The sequence below is a fragment of the Malus sylvestris genome, chromosome 5 (genome assembly GCF_916048215.2).
Source record: "Malus sylvestris chromosome 5, drMalSylv7.2, whole genome shotgun sequence".
In the NCBI taxonomy this organism is placed as follows: Eukaryota; Viridiplantae; Streptophyta; class Magnoliopsida; order Rosales; family Rosaceae; genus Malus; species Malus sylvestris.
Genome location: NC_062264.1, coordinates 4,093,149 through 4,108,074, shown reverse-complemented (window position 1 = coordinate 4,108,074; position 14,926 = coordinate 4,093,149). Strand labels below are relative to the sequence as shown.

The 14,926-nt window shown below is 39.5% G+C and overlaps 2 protein-coding genes across 3 annotated transcripts; one reads left to right on the top strand and one right to left on the bottom strand.

The window, feature by feature from the left end:
• Positions 1 to 766: 766 nt before the first annotated feature.
• On the top strand, positions 767 to 3,505 carry LOC126624710 (sm-like protein LSM3B). Its single transcript, XM_050293809.1, has 3 exons — positions 767 to 934; positions 1,970 to 2,065; positions 3,165 to 3,505. Exons 1-3 carry the CDS (start codon positions 818 to 820, stop codon positions 3,243 to 3,245), a joined length of 294 nt encoding a protein of 97 aa, XP_050149766.1. The 5' UTR covers positions 767 to 817; the 3' UTR covers positions 3,246 to 3,505.
• A 247-nt stretch (positions 3,506 to 3,752) lies between these two features.
• On the bottom strand, positions 3,753 to 7,234 carry LOC126624706 (fructose-1,6-bisphosphatase, cytosolic). 2 transcript variants are annotated; one of them, XM_050293802.1, is made up of 12 exons: positions 6,740 to 7,234; positions 6,373 to 6,420; positions 6,214 to 6,288; positions 6,065 to 6,126; positions 5,882 to 5,948; positions 5,646 to 5,796; positions 5,461 to 5,547; positions 5,123 to 5,193; positions 4,985 to 5,050; positions 4,729 to 4,815; positions 4,502 to 4,577; positions 3,753 to 4,010 (listed from the first exon to the last, which is right to left on the bottom strand). In XM_050293802.1, exons 1-12 carry the CDS (start codon positions 6,835 to 6,837, stop codon positions 3,900 to 3,902), a joined length of 999 nt encoding a protein of 332 aa, XP_050149759.1. In that variant the 5' UTR covers positions 6,838 to 7,234; the 3' UTR covers positions 3,753 to 3,899. The 2 variants fall into 2 exon arrangements, with proteins under 2 accessions (XP_050149759.1, XP_050149758.1); XM_050293801.1 differs by having other exon boundaries at positions 5,646 to 5,756; positions 6,740 to 7,226.
• Between the last annotated feature and the right edge of the window lie 7,692 nt (positions 7,235 to 14,926).

Here is a 14,926-nt window from a genome sequence, read left to right as displayed (position 1 = left end):
ATCCATTTATGCACAATTCGATTCAATCCGTTCAAGCGAGTTACAATGAAGTAAAAACTCGTCCAAGCCTAACTCGACCTCAACCCTATAATTTAGGGTTGGATTGGGTTGAGTTGATGCTTTGCCCACCCATGTCAACCCAAACCCGATTTCTAGCCCAAATTGTTCATGCACATATCACTCGTCCCACTTCATGTTATATAAGCTAGGTACAAGTCTAGGAGGGCTATACTTAAGTTAGTCGTTTGGTTTTCATTTGAACAATGAACGATAGTATTGCTTTTACATTTTTATTAGTTAAAAACTTTGGTCTTGTCTTATTATTTAAATTCAACTTTGCATGATTAAAAATTTGCAAATGTGTTCCACACTATTTGGTTTATCTTTTGTATGGACGATGATATGTAGATAATTTGATGTTATATGGTTACTTGAGATTTACCTCATAAAATAACATATAACCAGATTGAACTTTGTAAAGTTGGACAAACCCAAACTCAACCCCAGTAAGCCCCAACCAATTTAAACCCGAACTCGAACAAACCCGCATGAAGCGAAACCTAATCTAAACCTGAATTACAAATATTAGTTTAAAATTAGGTTGACCATCTAACCTGTTGGAGTTACACCCTAATTTGAACAGAACATCTGTTCCAAAAACAATTTGGTGTTAGGCCTGTTTACAGTGGGCCTTGTAATCAAAGACAAATTGTCCAGTCTTTATTACAATATAATATTTAATATAATAAATAAGCTCAGTCCATACAAATTGCCCCCAACATAATAAACCCATTCGAAGAAAGAGCAAAATACAAAAATGGCGAGTGAGGAAGAGAGCGCCGTGAAGGAGCCGTTGGATCTGATAAGGCTTAGCCTCGACGAGCGCATCTACGTCAAGCTTCGCTCCGACCGAGAGCTCCGCGGTAAACTCCATGTACGTTTCCACGCCCTATCTAACATGTCTCTCGCTCTGCTGTATATTAGGTTTTCTCAGGTTTTTCCTGCTTTCTGGGTTTTCCGAATTAGGGTTTTAGATTGGGCAAAAACAAAAAGTAATGAGAAAATAAAATTAGGGTTTAAAGTATGCTACTTTAGTGTTAACAGCTGAATGGAAATTACATCCCATATGCATCAAGGTTTGATTCTCCTCTTTATAGTCTCGGAACACCAATAACAAAATTGTCATGTATGCTCAATAATTGTCTATTTTTTCATTTGCGATAGGAACTCGAGTCTTTCCATTTTATTTGCAATTCTATGTTTTTTTTTCTTTTATATTTTTCTTTCGATGTTGCTTTTGACACTATGATGATTATGGCAATGATAATGGTGGTCAGTTGGTGGTTACTATTGCAGTTTATAACTTGTATAGTTTGCTCTTATCGCGAAATTATACTTCCGGTTTAGCGGAGCTAGGAAAATTGTGTAGCTCTATAAGAAATTTGTAGCTATTTTTATGGTTTTTTCGAGGATGAATCTTCTTTTCTCTTGGTGCCGAGTCAAATTTTAAATTTATAGTATGTGAAGTGAGTGTCAGTCTGGCACTTTTATTAGTGAACTCATCTTTATTGAACCTATGAAATATACGACAATATCTCTACCTAGTTTAATGCTAAGCTTCGAAATATATGGTCTAGCCGACTCATCCTAGTATGAATAAGTAGATCCTGAGTAATCTATGGACTTAAGCTGGGATTGTAATTCTTGTAAGGGTTATGCTAAGCCAATCACTGATATTTTCCAAATAATGTATCTTTTCCACTCCACCTTTGTTTCCATGGTTCTCGAAAATACTTTCTATAGAGTCACTAATTGTTAGCTGCTTCTGTTGTAAGGAAAGGCGTGTAAACAAACAGTATTCTTCTATCAAAGAATGAGTATGTGAAGTGATATTTGCTAGCATAGTATTTGTGGTTATAAAGCTTCCTGTTCGATTCTGATTTTGTTGTTAAAATTCTGGCTTTTGCAGGCTTATGATCAACACTTAAATATGATTCTTGGTGATGTTGAAGAAGTTGTTACATCTGTAGAAATTGATGATGAAACTTATGAAGAGATTGTCCGGGTATGTAGCTCACACTCTGTTTTCTTTTTCACTAGTTTATATAAAACAAAAGATTTTGGAAATCAATTTATCTTGGAGTGTTGTTTTCCTAGAGGACTAAATTGCATAAATAATAAAAGAATGCATAACTTTGGGGTCAAGGTTCTAAAAGACGCTAGACGCTAGTCAGGCAGTGGGCTGGGGCCTAGTGCCTAGGCGTCTAAGCGGACTAGGCGGATTTAAGTAAATCTATTATTCATGGAAATAAGTGTCTGTTTATACTTAATATATATATAATTTCATCATAAACTACAAAATAGAATGACATATATATTATTAAGTATTGGAATACAATGAAAACATGGAGAATAAGCCTATAATGTGCTCATTTAAGTATTCAACAAGTCTCTTACAATTTATTGAAAAAAATAAAATTCAAAATAAAAGTTATCTATTTTCTGTTTAAGTGAGGCGCAACCTAGGCGGGTATGGACGGGCTAAGCAGGTGCCTAGGCGGTCTAGGAAGGCGCCTCAGCAGGTTTAGGCGTCCTTTATTAATTTTCAAACTCCTAGGCATTAATTGGGAAGGTGACCAGCCGCCTAGCGCCTAGGCGGGGATTTTTAGAACAGTGTTTGGGGTAGAGCTGCTGTAGTGGCTGTACCCTCAGATAGGTCCAGGAGGTAACAATGTTTACTACCTATGGGGATGCTCAGTTAGAAATGAATGTTTCTGCATTACCACTGTGGACATGCTAAAATTTGGAAAACATCTGTCTACGGAAATTTATGCTAACATGATCACGTCTGCTTCTGAATGTGTTGTGTTTTTTTCTGTCATTCATTTATCTCATCGTTAAAAGATACTAAACTGAAGCTAGTATAGGTTATGTGAAATATCGTGCCTTTTTTCCCTATGATCAAAGTGTAACTTATATTTGGTATGTTTGGTTTCTCCTTTTTCAATTAATAACCAAAGAAATTGCTTTTAGCATTGGCATCATCAGTGAGACTGCGTTCTTGTAGAATTAGTATGATTTTTAGCTTTAGCTTTGGCTGTCATCGGTTTGATCTTGTATTACATTTTTTGGCCGACACCCATTTTTTTCTTTTTCCATTGCAGACTACAAAGCGGATGGTTCCTTTTCTCTTTGTCAGAGGAGACGGTGTCATCCTTGTTTCACCTCCTCTAAGAACAGCTTGAGTTAGTTACTTGTATTGGGAAATCAACTGTTGTGACATTTACCAAATCTATCTTATGTTATTCCGCTTTAAGATTTCTGAATGAACGAGATTTCTTGAATCCTGAGATACCTAGGATCAGAAGTTTAACTGTATTTGAGGAAACCGAAAGAGTAGAATTATAAGAATCTCAGTTTCAGGTGCCTCAGAATTGATGGATCCAATTTAATGTAATCTTCATAGATGGAACTCTTATCTATGAAATGTTTTCTTGAGGTCCAAGCCTGTGTTTTTTTTTTCTTTCGAAGCTTTGTTATCCGATTTTATACTTGACAACAAAGTGACGAACACAACACTTCGCCATCTTTCTCTCGGTCACCCCTTGGCAGCTCGGAGCCTTGAACCTGTCTATGCTGCAACGGGGGCTGGCCTCCGCCCTTCTCTTTTTCTTTTCCGTTAATTTGATGGATTTCTTTAATTGAGTAGAGTTGTTTGAAATCTGAGAACATAAGGAAAGAAAGTAGAGCAGTTCTCCAGAATATAAGACGATAACCTTGTTAGAGTTGTAAGCATCAACAAATTATTGTACGCTCTCCATACAAACTTCATCTAATAGAGGAGTTCAAATAGATGAACAGTTATGTGATTTACGATGAGAGAACCAGAATTCTAAGTTTCATTCCTTTCCTTCAGCTGCATAGAGTGCCTTGATTTCCTCAACGTCGTCGTAGCTGCCGAGGAAGATCGGAGAGCGCTCGTGTATCTTGGTCGGAACCAGGTCAAGGGCCTGTCAAGATGATGTTAAAATCAATTAACAATCAATTCGAAATCGACTCACAAATGAAAAGAAATTAATCCTGTCTTGGCTTGCAAGTAATGTTCAATGTTCTTTTGTTAACTATCAATCTTAACAACTAACAAGGTGAATCATTATTTATAGATGTGATTTAAATTGACAATCTAACAACATAACGTATTCGACTAACAATTTTAGTAATAGATTGCTCGATTAACAATTCAGTTTGATAATTCTTCGAAGTTTTCTGCAGTTACGAGAAATTGTCTATATTGCACAAAGTATACTTTGTTGGCACAAAGCTTCATGACGGAGTGTGGAGCAGAGTTCTATAATTTCTGCCGGCGGCTGCCTATTCCATCTACCCTCAGGGCCGGCCCTGACTTCTGGCATGAATCGGCTTTATACACAGAAAACTAGCAAGCTATTTAACCATTTTCATTCATCATATCAACGAATAAGAAATGTCCGAGAGTCGATACCCGTTCCTTGCCAGTGAAGGACTGACCGCCCGCTTGTTCCAACAAGAAGGACATTGGGAAGACTTCGTAGAGAACCCTAGTTAACACAAGTTAAAGCAAATGCGTCACTTAAGTCCATAAACTTAAACCTGAAGCTACAGAACATGATACAAAGCCTACAGAACATGATACAAAGCTTCCGTGACTGTTTCAAATGAAAATGAAAGCTGTAATTGTGCTTGACATACCGCAATTTCCCGTTTGGGCTCTTCTTATCAGCAGGGTACAAAAAGATACCGCCATACAGCAATGTCCGATGAACATCAGCAACCATGCTGTTAACCATGACGATAAATCATAACTATCACTACTTACTGAACGAAACAGAACAGCATCATATGTCGAACACAAGAACGGGATGAAAAATCAACATTCAAATCAACAGAGGCAGATGGTTCATATAGAAAAACCAGATTAAACTTCTACGATGAGAATCCACGTTACCTTCCAATGTATCTTAGCGACTTCGGGGATGAACCATCTTCCGGGTACTTGCATTTTTGCACATACCTGAAGCCAAAAAGGTCAGAAATTTCCAATGCTGGACATCAAAATAAGAACTATTAATTGAGCTTGACATACTTGGCCGTCGGGCCATCCCAATTTTTGGCATTCCCTTCATTCACTGAATAAATCTTTCCTTTCTTTGGAATCTGGGGAAAGAAGCAGATATGTACTGAACGTTGGACACTCCAAAGTAAGAAAAAAAAAATGCTAATTACAAAGATAACACATCTCATTTACTACATTCTCATCAAAACGACATATTCACTACATATATGCGCGCGCGCGCACACACAAAAATTTTGGGACAATAGATGAGAATGTAGTACGTTCTCAAGTAGCACACGAATTATCATAGCAACATTCAGATACAAAAGAGGTTGAATTCCTTCCGGGTGTTACAGCAAGAGAAATACCTGGATGTCTGGGTGAGTTAGTATGAACTCCCCAAGAGAAGGATCAAGGGTGAACCCATGAGCTCCAGATCCAGTGCTTATCACCAACTGTAAAACCATTACATTCCCAAATAGTTAAAAGCAGTGTCGTCCAAATCTGGACTGCAGGCAACGAAAATCCACAAGAAAGGTGGAGTTTTGTATACCGTGCAAGAGCTTCCGTACATGCAGTAGCCTGCTGCAACCATATTCTTTCCAGGTTGCAAGACATCGTCAAGAGAAGGTTCACCATCTTTTACCACATAAATCCCAAAAATCTGATAAGACAAATGTTTCGCACCATAATACTGAGTTATTCTGGAACAAATGATTCAAGTACATAGATTTTGTCAGTAGTCTTTTGATGCAATAATAAATAAATAATAAGAACGAGGGATTGTACCGTTCCAATGGAAACACCACAATCAATGTTTGACGAACCATCCAGTGGATCGAACACAACACAGTACCTGCTCCAGTATTAGTTCAAAGCATTGTTCAGACAGACAGCCTTCAGTTATATTTCTCAAAAACAAACATTCATTTGAACAAGCTCTAATAGCAGGCATAAAGCATAGACAATTACTTTCCACGCAATTTTGGCTCCACGAAAATCGCCTCTTCATCTTCTTCTGAAACAAGAATAGACTGCCACAAAACCCAAATTGTTAGCAATATTGGTCCTTCAAATTCATCTAACGCAAACATTACAAAAGGAAAACTTTGATGACTTACGGTTCTGCCACTGCTAACCAGAGCCTTAACAAAAACTTCATTTGAAAGAACATCCAGTTTCTTTTGCTCTTCACCCTATAACCGAAAAATCAAACAATTTCACGTTATAGAATGACCCCAATAGAGTATATTCAATATAAACAGATATCAAATACTTACCTGAACATTGGTCTCTCCAGCAAGCCCGATAAGTTTGGCCAGACCAGCCTGCCCAAGTCAAAAAATTCCAGATTAAAATCCCCATTTCCACAGTCCCAGTCAGTTCCCCAAAAACAGAGAAAAGCCATGCATACAAAAGCTACAGTACCAAGTTAAGAATGGAAAATATTTTCTATTGTATTCGAGCGATATTCCAATTTAATCCAAACTACAACAGCAAGATTCGAACTTGGGTGGAGAACTCGACCACACTGCTCTAATCAAATTGACTACGTCATGACAATGATTCGAAAACTTTCATTCCAAGAACAAATTTGGCGTTCAATATAATCTTTGAGGAAAATGATACTATAACAAAGAGAGAGACCTTGTTGACTGCAGAGCAGACAAACTTGCAGCCAAGAACAATATGATTGAGCAAGATAGTGAAGTCACCGCGAGACTCAGGGCGCTTGGACTGCTCATTCAGCACGAACCTCGTTAGGGTCATCAAGTCCGTCCGGTGAGCATCGGCTGCGTGATCCATTTTTTTCTCTGCTGTCGTTACTATTCCTCCACCAAACGCACTGTCACTTAGAACCTCCAATAACAAACCCCCAAACAGCTGACCACTAATTATATAGAGTTTGGTTATTCTCACTCTCTCTCCCTCCGTTTTTTTAATGAAATTATGGAATGTAAGGATCTTAAAAATATATAATAATAATAATAATAATAATCATTTAATATTACGGTTTAGTTGTATTTTTTTTACTTGATTTATAACTGAGAAGCTTTAAATCGATTCTAGTGAATAGCATGGCTTTTCCTATCCCTCCTCCTGAAAACTACAAGGAGAAAAAAGGAAGGAAAAATGTAAGGAGTAAAAAAAGGTTTGGTTTGGATTGGATTAGAAGGTGGTGGTGGTGCTGGATTCGAGGGCTAATGGATTGGGGAAGGGAGGCTAATCCGGCGCTAATGGAAGTTTCGGCAGACACGTGGAGGGCTTGGGATGGGAGAGTGAGGTATGTGGTTATCACTAAAGATAACGCCTGTCGTCGTTTTCTTTCTGATTCGGCGGTTACCAGGTTTTTGTCTCTTCTTTCTCCATCATGGAAGAAAGGGACGAAGTTGCCTTCATTTCAAGCAACTGTTCACACTTTTCTCAACAAGTTGCCTTTTTGCATGGAGGTACTAATTCTTTTATGCAATAAATCGGACGTCTTCCTTCTTTTTCTTCTTTTCTTTTTATGCAATAAGTGTGAAGTTTTAAGTTTAATTCTTGTTAAAAGTAAATTTAAACTATAGAATTATAATTAGTTTTGTATGGGGCTTTATCCATTCTTCGATCTCTAATATAGATAATATCGTTTGTTAAAAAAAAAAAAAGTAGCACGATGATCTAAATTAAGATTCTAAAAGACATTAGACCTTAGTCAAGAGGCGGACTGGGGCCTAGCGCCTAGGCGGACTAGGCTGATTTTTAAATAAATTTACAATATATTGTATAAATAAGTCCCTTGTTATAATAAAAAATATATATATATATATATATATATAATTATATCGGAATACATAAATTACAAAATAAAATGATATATAGATTATAAAGTATTAAAATTTATTGAAAACGTAGGAAACAAGCATATGACAAGTGTTCATCCAAGTATTCAACAAATCTCTCATATTTTAGTAAAAAAAAATTAAATGCAAAATGAAAGTTATGTGTTTTCTGTCTAAGTGAAAGTCACTACATAAGTGAGTGCCTAATTGGTTATAGGCAGAGACAGGTGCCTAAGCAGGTCTAGGCACCCTTTATTAATTTTCAAACACCTAAGGTTAATGGGGGCAATGGCCAGCCACCTAACGCTTATGTGAGACCTAGGCAGCGCTAGGCGGATATTTTTATAACATCGTCGAAATTGTTTACGTTTTATGTTACTTAAAAAAATTAATTATGCAAAAAAGTAAACTAAACTAGATGCGCTAACCATTCGATTAACGTTGTTAAATATTAATGTTTAATAAAAAAATATTGTTGAAATATCAAGATTATAACAACATTGTGTAATTTATCAAAAGTAATATAAGAAAATATGGCGATCTTCACCTCCACATATTAGTCTTCCATTTTTACAAACATGATCCATTTATTTATCATGTACCATTAGGTCATCTCCAACTGAAAGGGGGGGTGGGGCAAAAGACCATGTTTAGCCCTATAGGTCTGCAAGAAATTATTTTTTTAATGAACAGTGCCTGACCATATTTTATATCATCTCCAACCGAGGGGGTCAAAAGGCTATAGGACAAAACATAACCCTTTGACAAAAAACCTATAATGACCCATCCCTAAAAATTATGATTTTTATAGTTTTTAAATGTGAATTTACGGAAATGCCCTTCGAGGCAAAGATGTTGACTTTTGTGGACCGTCTTGTCATGTCATGTAAGGTTTGTTTTCTTGGTGTATTCTCGCAGTACTCGTCGCTACGAACGCGTGGGCGCAAACATAATGTAATTTGGAGTTATAACGAAGATTATATGAACCTTTAAACGTCAAGGATATTTTGGTAAATTGATAATTAATTGAATATGTGTTATTTAATCGGACCGTTGGATGAGTGCCATGTGGGACCATCCCCACTTTTCTGGAATACTCTCTCTTTCTTTTTCTTCTTTCTTCCGTAGCTCTTCTCTCTACTCTCTTAACTCTCTCTCGGCTCTTCCTTTCTCTCGTGAAACAAACCACCATCATCACCAAATCTTTCGGATTGTTGAACATCAAAACCATCATTATCTGCATGTCTTCACCGCCATAAACCCAGTTTTGAGTTTTGTTTCATTGAAAACGAACCCGAAACATGAGTTCGAAGAACAAGATTTTGGGCCGAGACTTCTAGGCGTGATTCAGATAATTTCTAGCCATATTTTGAACTCTAAACAGGTATAAATCGATTCTTCTTGTCGATTAGATAAATTTTCATGTTTGGATCGTTTAATTTGGTGAAGAAATGAGAAAGTTATAACGATTTAAAGTTTGCCCAGTTTCCAGCGACCTCCGCTACTTTCGAGTCATTTTTCGGTCAAATAATGACGATATAGCCATCGTCCAAGGTACCAATCTCTTAGTCTCATCGACAACTATGATTTTTATTTTTGAATCACTTGATTTCGTTGAGTATTGACAAAGTTATGGACATTGAAAGGTTGCCCAGAAATTCTGGCGATTTTCCCTGTTTTCCCGCGGACAGCCGTCTTTCAGGCCATTTTTTGGCCATCTCCGGCGACCATTTGGACTCCAAGCAGTATAATTTTGTTCTATACATCTCTAGCTTCGATTTGGTATATTATGAGTCGAATTTGGTTGAAAAACAAGTGAAATATGGAGCTCTAAAGATTGCCCATGAAATTTGCAAAATCTGTTGAATCCAGCGAAGTTCTATTAAGGTCCGCCACTTGATTAGAATAGTAATCGACGATCCGACCGTTTGATTGTCACCAAACTTTAATATGTTATATTACGTAATATTTGAGGACCATGGTGTAAGAAAATGATATGTAATTGTTTTCTTACTATTCAAGGGGCAAAGCCACAAACTTATAGTTACAAAAGCATCCTAAAAAGGTTCCTACTATCAAGCTAAATCATTTACAAATAAGGAAGAAATTATTTACAATATTGACAGAGTCAACATTCCTTTCTAAGCTCGATCTCCTTCAACACTCCCCCTCAAGTTGGAGTGTATATTTATGACACCCAACTTGCCAAGTAGCACTTCAAACTGTGTCGAGCTTAATGGCTTAGTGAACAAATCGGCCGGCTGATTTGCAGTTCGAATATGAGCTGCCCGAATCATCCCTTCTTGAATTTTCTCTCGCACCAGATGGCAATCTATCTCTATGTGTTTGGTTCTCTCATGAAACACCGGATTCGATGCTATGTGTATAGCTGCCTGATTGTCACAAAACAAGGTTACAGGCTGTCTGTGATCAACTCCCAAATCGTTCAGAATGTTCTTCAACCATGTGACTTCGCAGCAAGTGGTAGCCATGGAACGATACTCGGCCTCCGCACGTGAACGAGATACCGTGGTTTGTTTCTTAGTCTTCCAAGAAACTGGAGATTGCCCAAGCAAAATGCAATATCCCGTGATTGATCTCCTTGTGTCCTTACAACGTGCCCAATCGGCATCACAGAATGCCCGCAATTGGAGTGACCCTGTAGATGATAGCAGGATACCTTGACCCGGCGTTTGCTTGATATACTAAAGCACTTTATGAGCTGCTTCCAGATGTGGTTGCCGTGGCTTATCCATGAACTGGCTCAGTACATGTACGGCATAAGTCAGGTCCGGCCTAGTTATGGTCAAATATATCAACCTCCCAACCATTCGTCTGTATGCCGAAACATCATCTAATAACTTTCCATCAAACTGTGTGAGTGATAAATTCTGTTCCATAGGGAACCGAGAAGGTTTGACACCTAAAAATCCAGCATCATCCAAAATTTCCAAGGCATACTTACGTTGCGACAAATTGATTCCATGCCGTGACCTGGCAACTTCGATGTCGAGGAAATATTTCAGCTGCCCCAAATCTTTAAGCTTGAATTGATTGGCCAAGAACAATTTCGTGTTCTCTATATCCTCTAAATTGTTGCCTGCTAGTATGACGTCATCAACATATACAAGCAATGCTAGAAAGTTACCTTGACGATTTCGGACGAACAGAGAATAGTCGGATCGTGACTGTTGGAATCCCGCGGCTTTGAGGGCAGTAGACAGCTTGATAAACCATTGCCTAGATGCCTGTTTTAAGCCATACAATGACTTGTGCAATTGACAGACCCGAGTCTCCCCCTTTCGTCCGAAACCAGGAGGCAAGAACATGAACACCTCCTCATCAAGGTCGCCGTTCAAAAACGCGTTGTTCACATCCAGCTGGTGGAGATGCCAGCCACGCAGAGAAGCCACACTAAGGAGGACACGAACAATCACCATTTTGGCAACGGGGGCAAAGGTTTCCCGGTAATCAACTCCTTCAACTTGACTGTATCCCTTGGCCACTAAGCGGGCCTTGTAGCGTTCGACCGTTCCATCAGCCTTCAATTTCACTTTATACACCCACTTACAGCCGATCGGCCGTTTATGAGGTGGCAACGGCACCAAGCTCCAAGTCCCATTAGCCTGTAGTGCATCAATCTTAGATTTCATGGCAGCACGCCATTCTGGGATTTGGACTGCCTGAGAAAAACTCGTAGGTTCTTTAAGAAGAGTAAGTTGAGCTATATATGTTTTGTGAGGGTGAGAGAGTCGATCATAAGTCAAGAACGAAGAAAGTGGATGAGCCGTACCTAAACGGGTGACCAAATTCGTGGATGACGCAGGGACGGTCCGTGATGGGAGGCTAGTCTCGAGTTGAAAGTCCTGCAAGTATGCAGGCGGCCGGATGGAGCGGGGGTAGTAGGTGTGGGCGATGGAGATGGGGAAGGGATGGGTGTCGGTGGAGAAAGAGGTGGTATCGGGGAAGGAGCAGCTGCACGTGAGGGAGAGGTCAGATGGGTTTCGGAGAGGGTGAGGTCGGCATTGGGTGTGTGGAGTAAAGTGGGGTCAGGTGGGCCCGTGGGTGGGGTTGGCCCAGCAATAGGGGAAGGTAGATGGGCTGCAGAGAGGGAGTCCATGTCAAAATGTAAGAATGGGTCAATATTGGGTAAATGGTGAGTATGTGAGGACGCAGCGGATTATGGAGGAAGTAGAAAAGGAAACACATTTTCAAAGAAACTCACATCACGAGAAACAAGTACCTTTTGTTGACTGAGATCAAAAACGCGATATCCTTTCTGACCATAAGGATATCCCAGAAAAACACACCGGGATGCTCGTGGATCAAATTTCGAACGATGTTGTGCATGGGTAGAAGTAAAACATAAGCAACCAAAAACACGTAAATGTGAATAACTGGGGGGTTTGTGAAACAACTTTTCATACGGAGTTTGTCCATCAAGAAGAGGAGTGGGTGTGCGATTTATAAGGTATGCAGATGTGAGAATGGCATCCCTCCAAAAACGATTTGGAAGCCCGGCCTGAATAAGAAAGGCACGTGCCATATTTAACAAGTGTCTATGTTTTCGTTCAGCAACCCCATTTTGTTGTGGTGTGTTGATACAACTAGTTTGATGCATGATTCCTTTATCGGCATAAAAACTTCCAAGTTTGAATTCAGGGCCATTGTCACTACGTATGATCTTAATTTTGGAATCAAATTGAGTGGCAATCATATTGATGAAATTAACTAGAAGAGTCCTAGCATCAGATTTGTGTTGCATAAGATAAATCCATGTGCATCTAGTGTAATCATCAACAATGGTAAGAAAGTATTTGGCACCTGAAATGGAAGCAACTTTATAACCACCCCAGATGTCAATGTGAATTAAATCAAAACTAGAATGAGTAGTAATTGAACTTGAAGGAAAATGAAGTTTTATTTGTTTAGCCAAAGGACAAATTGCACACTTGTCGGTATCACAAGAAGCATGTTTAAAATTGGAAAAAGAGAATAATGGAAGAATTCTGGTGGATGGATGGCCAAGACATTGGTGCCCAAGGACTAGGGCTGGTTCGGGTCGGGATCCCGAACCGAAACCCCGAACCCGATTCCCAAACCAAAACATTTCGGGATGGGATTTTATATCCCGAAACCGAACCAAAACTATTGGAATCCCGAAATTCGGGATTCCCGAAAGTGTTTCGGGATTTTCGGGAAACTTCGGGATTCCCGAAAGTGTATCAATTCAACTGCTAAACTAAATCCCTTTTTGCAGATCCAAAAGCCAAACTCCGTGTATCACAAATTTCAATCGACCAATCTAAAACAAATAAGATACTTAATCCTTCAGTAAAATCGAAGTCCAAATCAACAATACGGTCCCAATAGCTTCAAAATGTGCATCCAAATTCCAGATAAACCCACAGAGGGTTTCAAACTTTAACCAACCGAGATTCGACAAACCGAAAAATTACCAAATACCCAGATACAAAAACATGGAAATTAGCAAAAATAAGCAAACCCAGATAGCCAAACAAGTTGAACAACTAGGGATTATATCAAAATTAGAAAAAAAAGTACACAGATTTGGATACAGAGAGTGTAGGGATTAATGGAGTGAGAACTGGAGTACCTGAAAAGCGGGATCTGAAGAATGATGAGGAAGAAGTAGACACGAGAGGCGATCGCTGAGATGCTGTTTATCCATCCCTTTGACGATTTTGACGATGCGGATGACGATGGAGATGGAGCGGTTGCCATATTTTCGGTTTTTCGGGACGGATGACGATGAGGAGCGGCGTGGATTCGACGATGAGGATTAGCGGATGACGATGAGGAGCGGCGTGGATTCTCATCGTCATCCGAGAGAAGCGGGGTGGACGATGAGGAGCGGCGTGGATTCGACGGAGGAGTGGAGCGGGGGGACTGTGAGAGTGAGTGAGGTGAGCGGCGCCAGTGAGGAGAGCGAGAGCGACTGAGAGAGTCTGAAATAACCTAACAAACAAAGGACCTAACTATGGACGGTTGGATTTGATTTTAACAAATCCAACGGTTCAAGTAAATGCTAATTAAAAATTAAAAATAAATAAATAAATATATATATATAATATTCGGTTCGGTTCGGGATTCCCGAAAGCTTTCAAATCTGTGGCCAATTCCCAAACCGAAACTTTCGGTTCGGGATCGGTTTCGGGTACCGAACGTTTCGGGAAATTTGGTTCGGGAATTTTTCGGGCTAATTTCGGGACGGGATCGGGACGGTTCGGGATTTTCAGGAAAAAATTCCACCCCTACCAAGGACTGGTGTGGACTGTCGTGCCTGATTGCATGTTCCTTTCTTGGTTCTATCGAGATAGTAGAGGCCCTCCTGTTCAATTCCCGTCCCAATCATCATCCCCGAACGTAGGTCCTGTATGATACAAAATTGGTTCAGAAAAATAGTGATGCAAGATGAATTGGCTAACTTGCTAATTGAAACCAAATTCAATTTGAAATACGGGACACATAAAACGTTCTCAAGGATCAAATTGGGGGACAAGGCAACTGTGCCAATATGGGTGACTTGTGCCACGAACCCATTTGGCAATTCCACTGTGTGATTAGTGACTGGCCTTGAGGTAGAAAACAGGTTGGGATCATAAATCATATGGTCCGTGCAGCCACTGTCTAAAATCCAAGTACTCTGTTTGCCATTAGAGTTGAGTGAAAAGGCTTTACCTGAAAGCGCTTCATGGGTTGTAGAATTACCAACATGATTAGCAGAGGAGGACCTGTTTTGCAGCACACTCAATATTTGTTTACACTCTTCCGCGGTAAATGGAAATTGCATCTCCTTCCTTTCTGTCATACACGTTGCTGCTTGGTTCCCTTTGGAAATCACCGCACCAAACTCGGCCTCAGCTGCTGCCTTCTTCTTGCGACAATATTCGATTGTGTGACCCTTCCAGCCACAAAATGTGCATTTTAGATGTGCACGGCAATTCTTGGCAATATGGTTCGTTTTGTTGCACTTGGTGCATTTCAACTC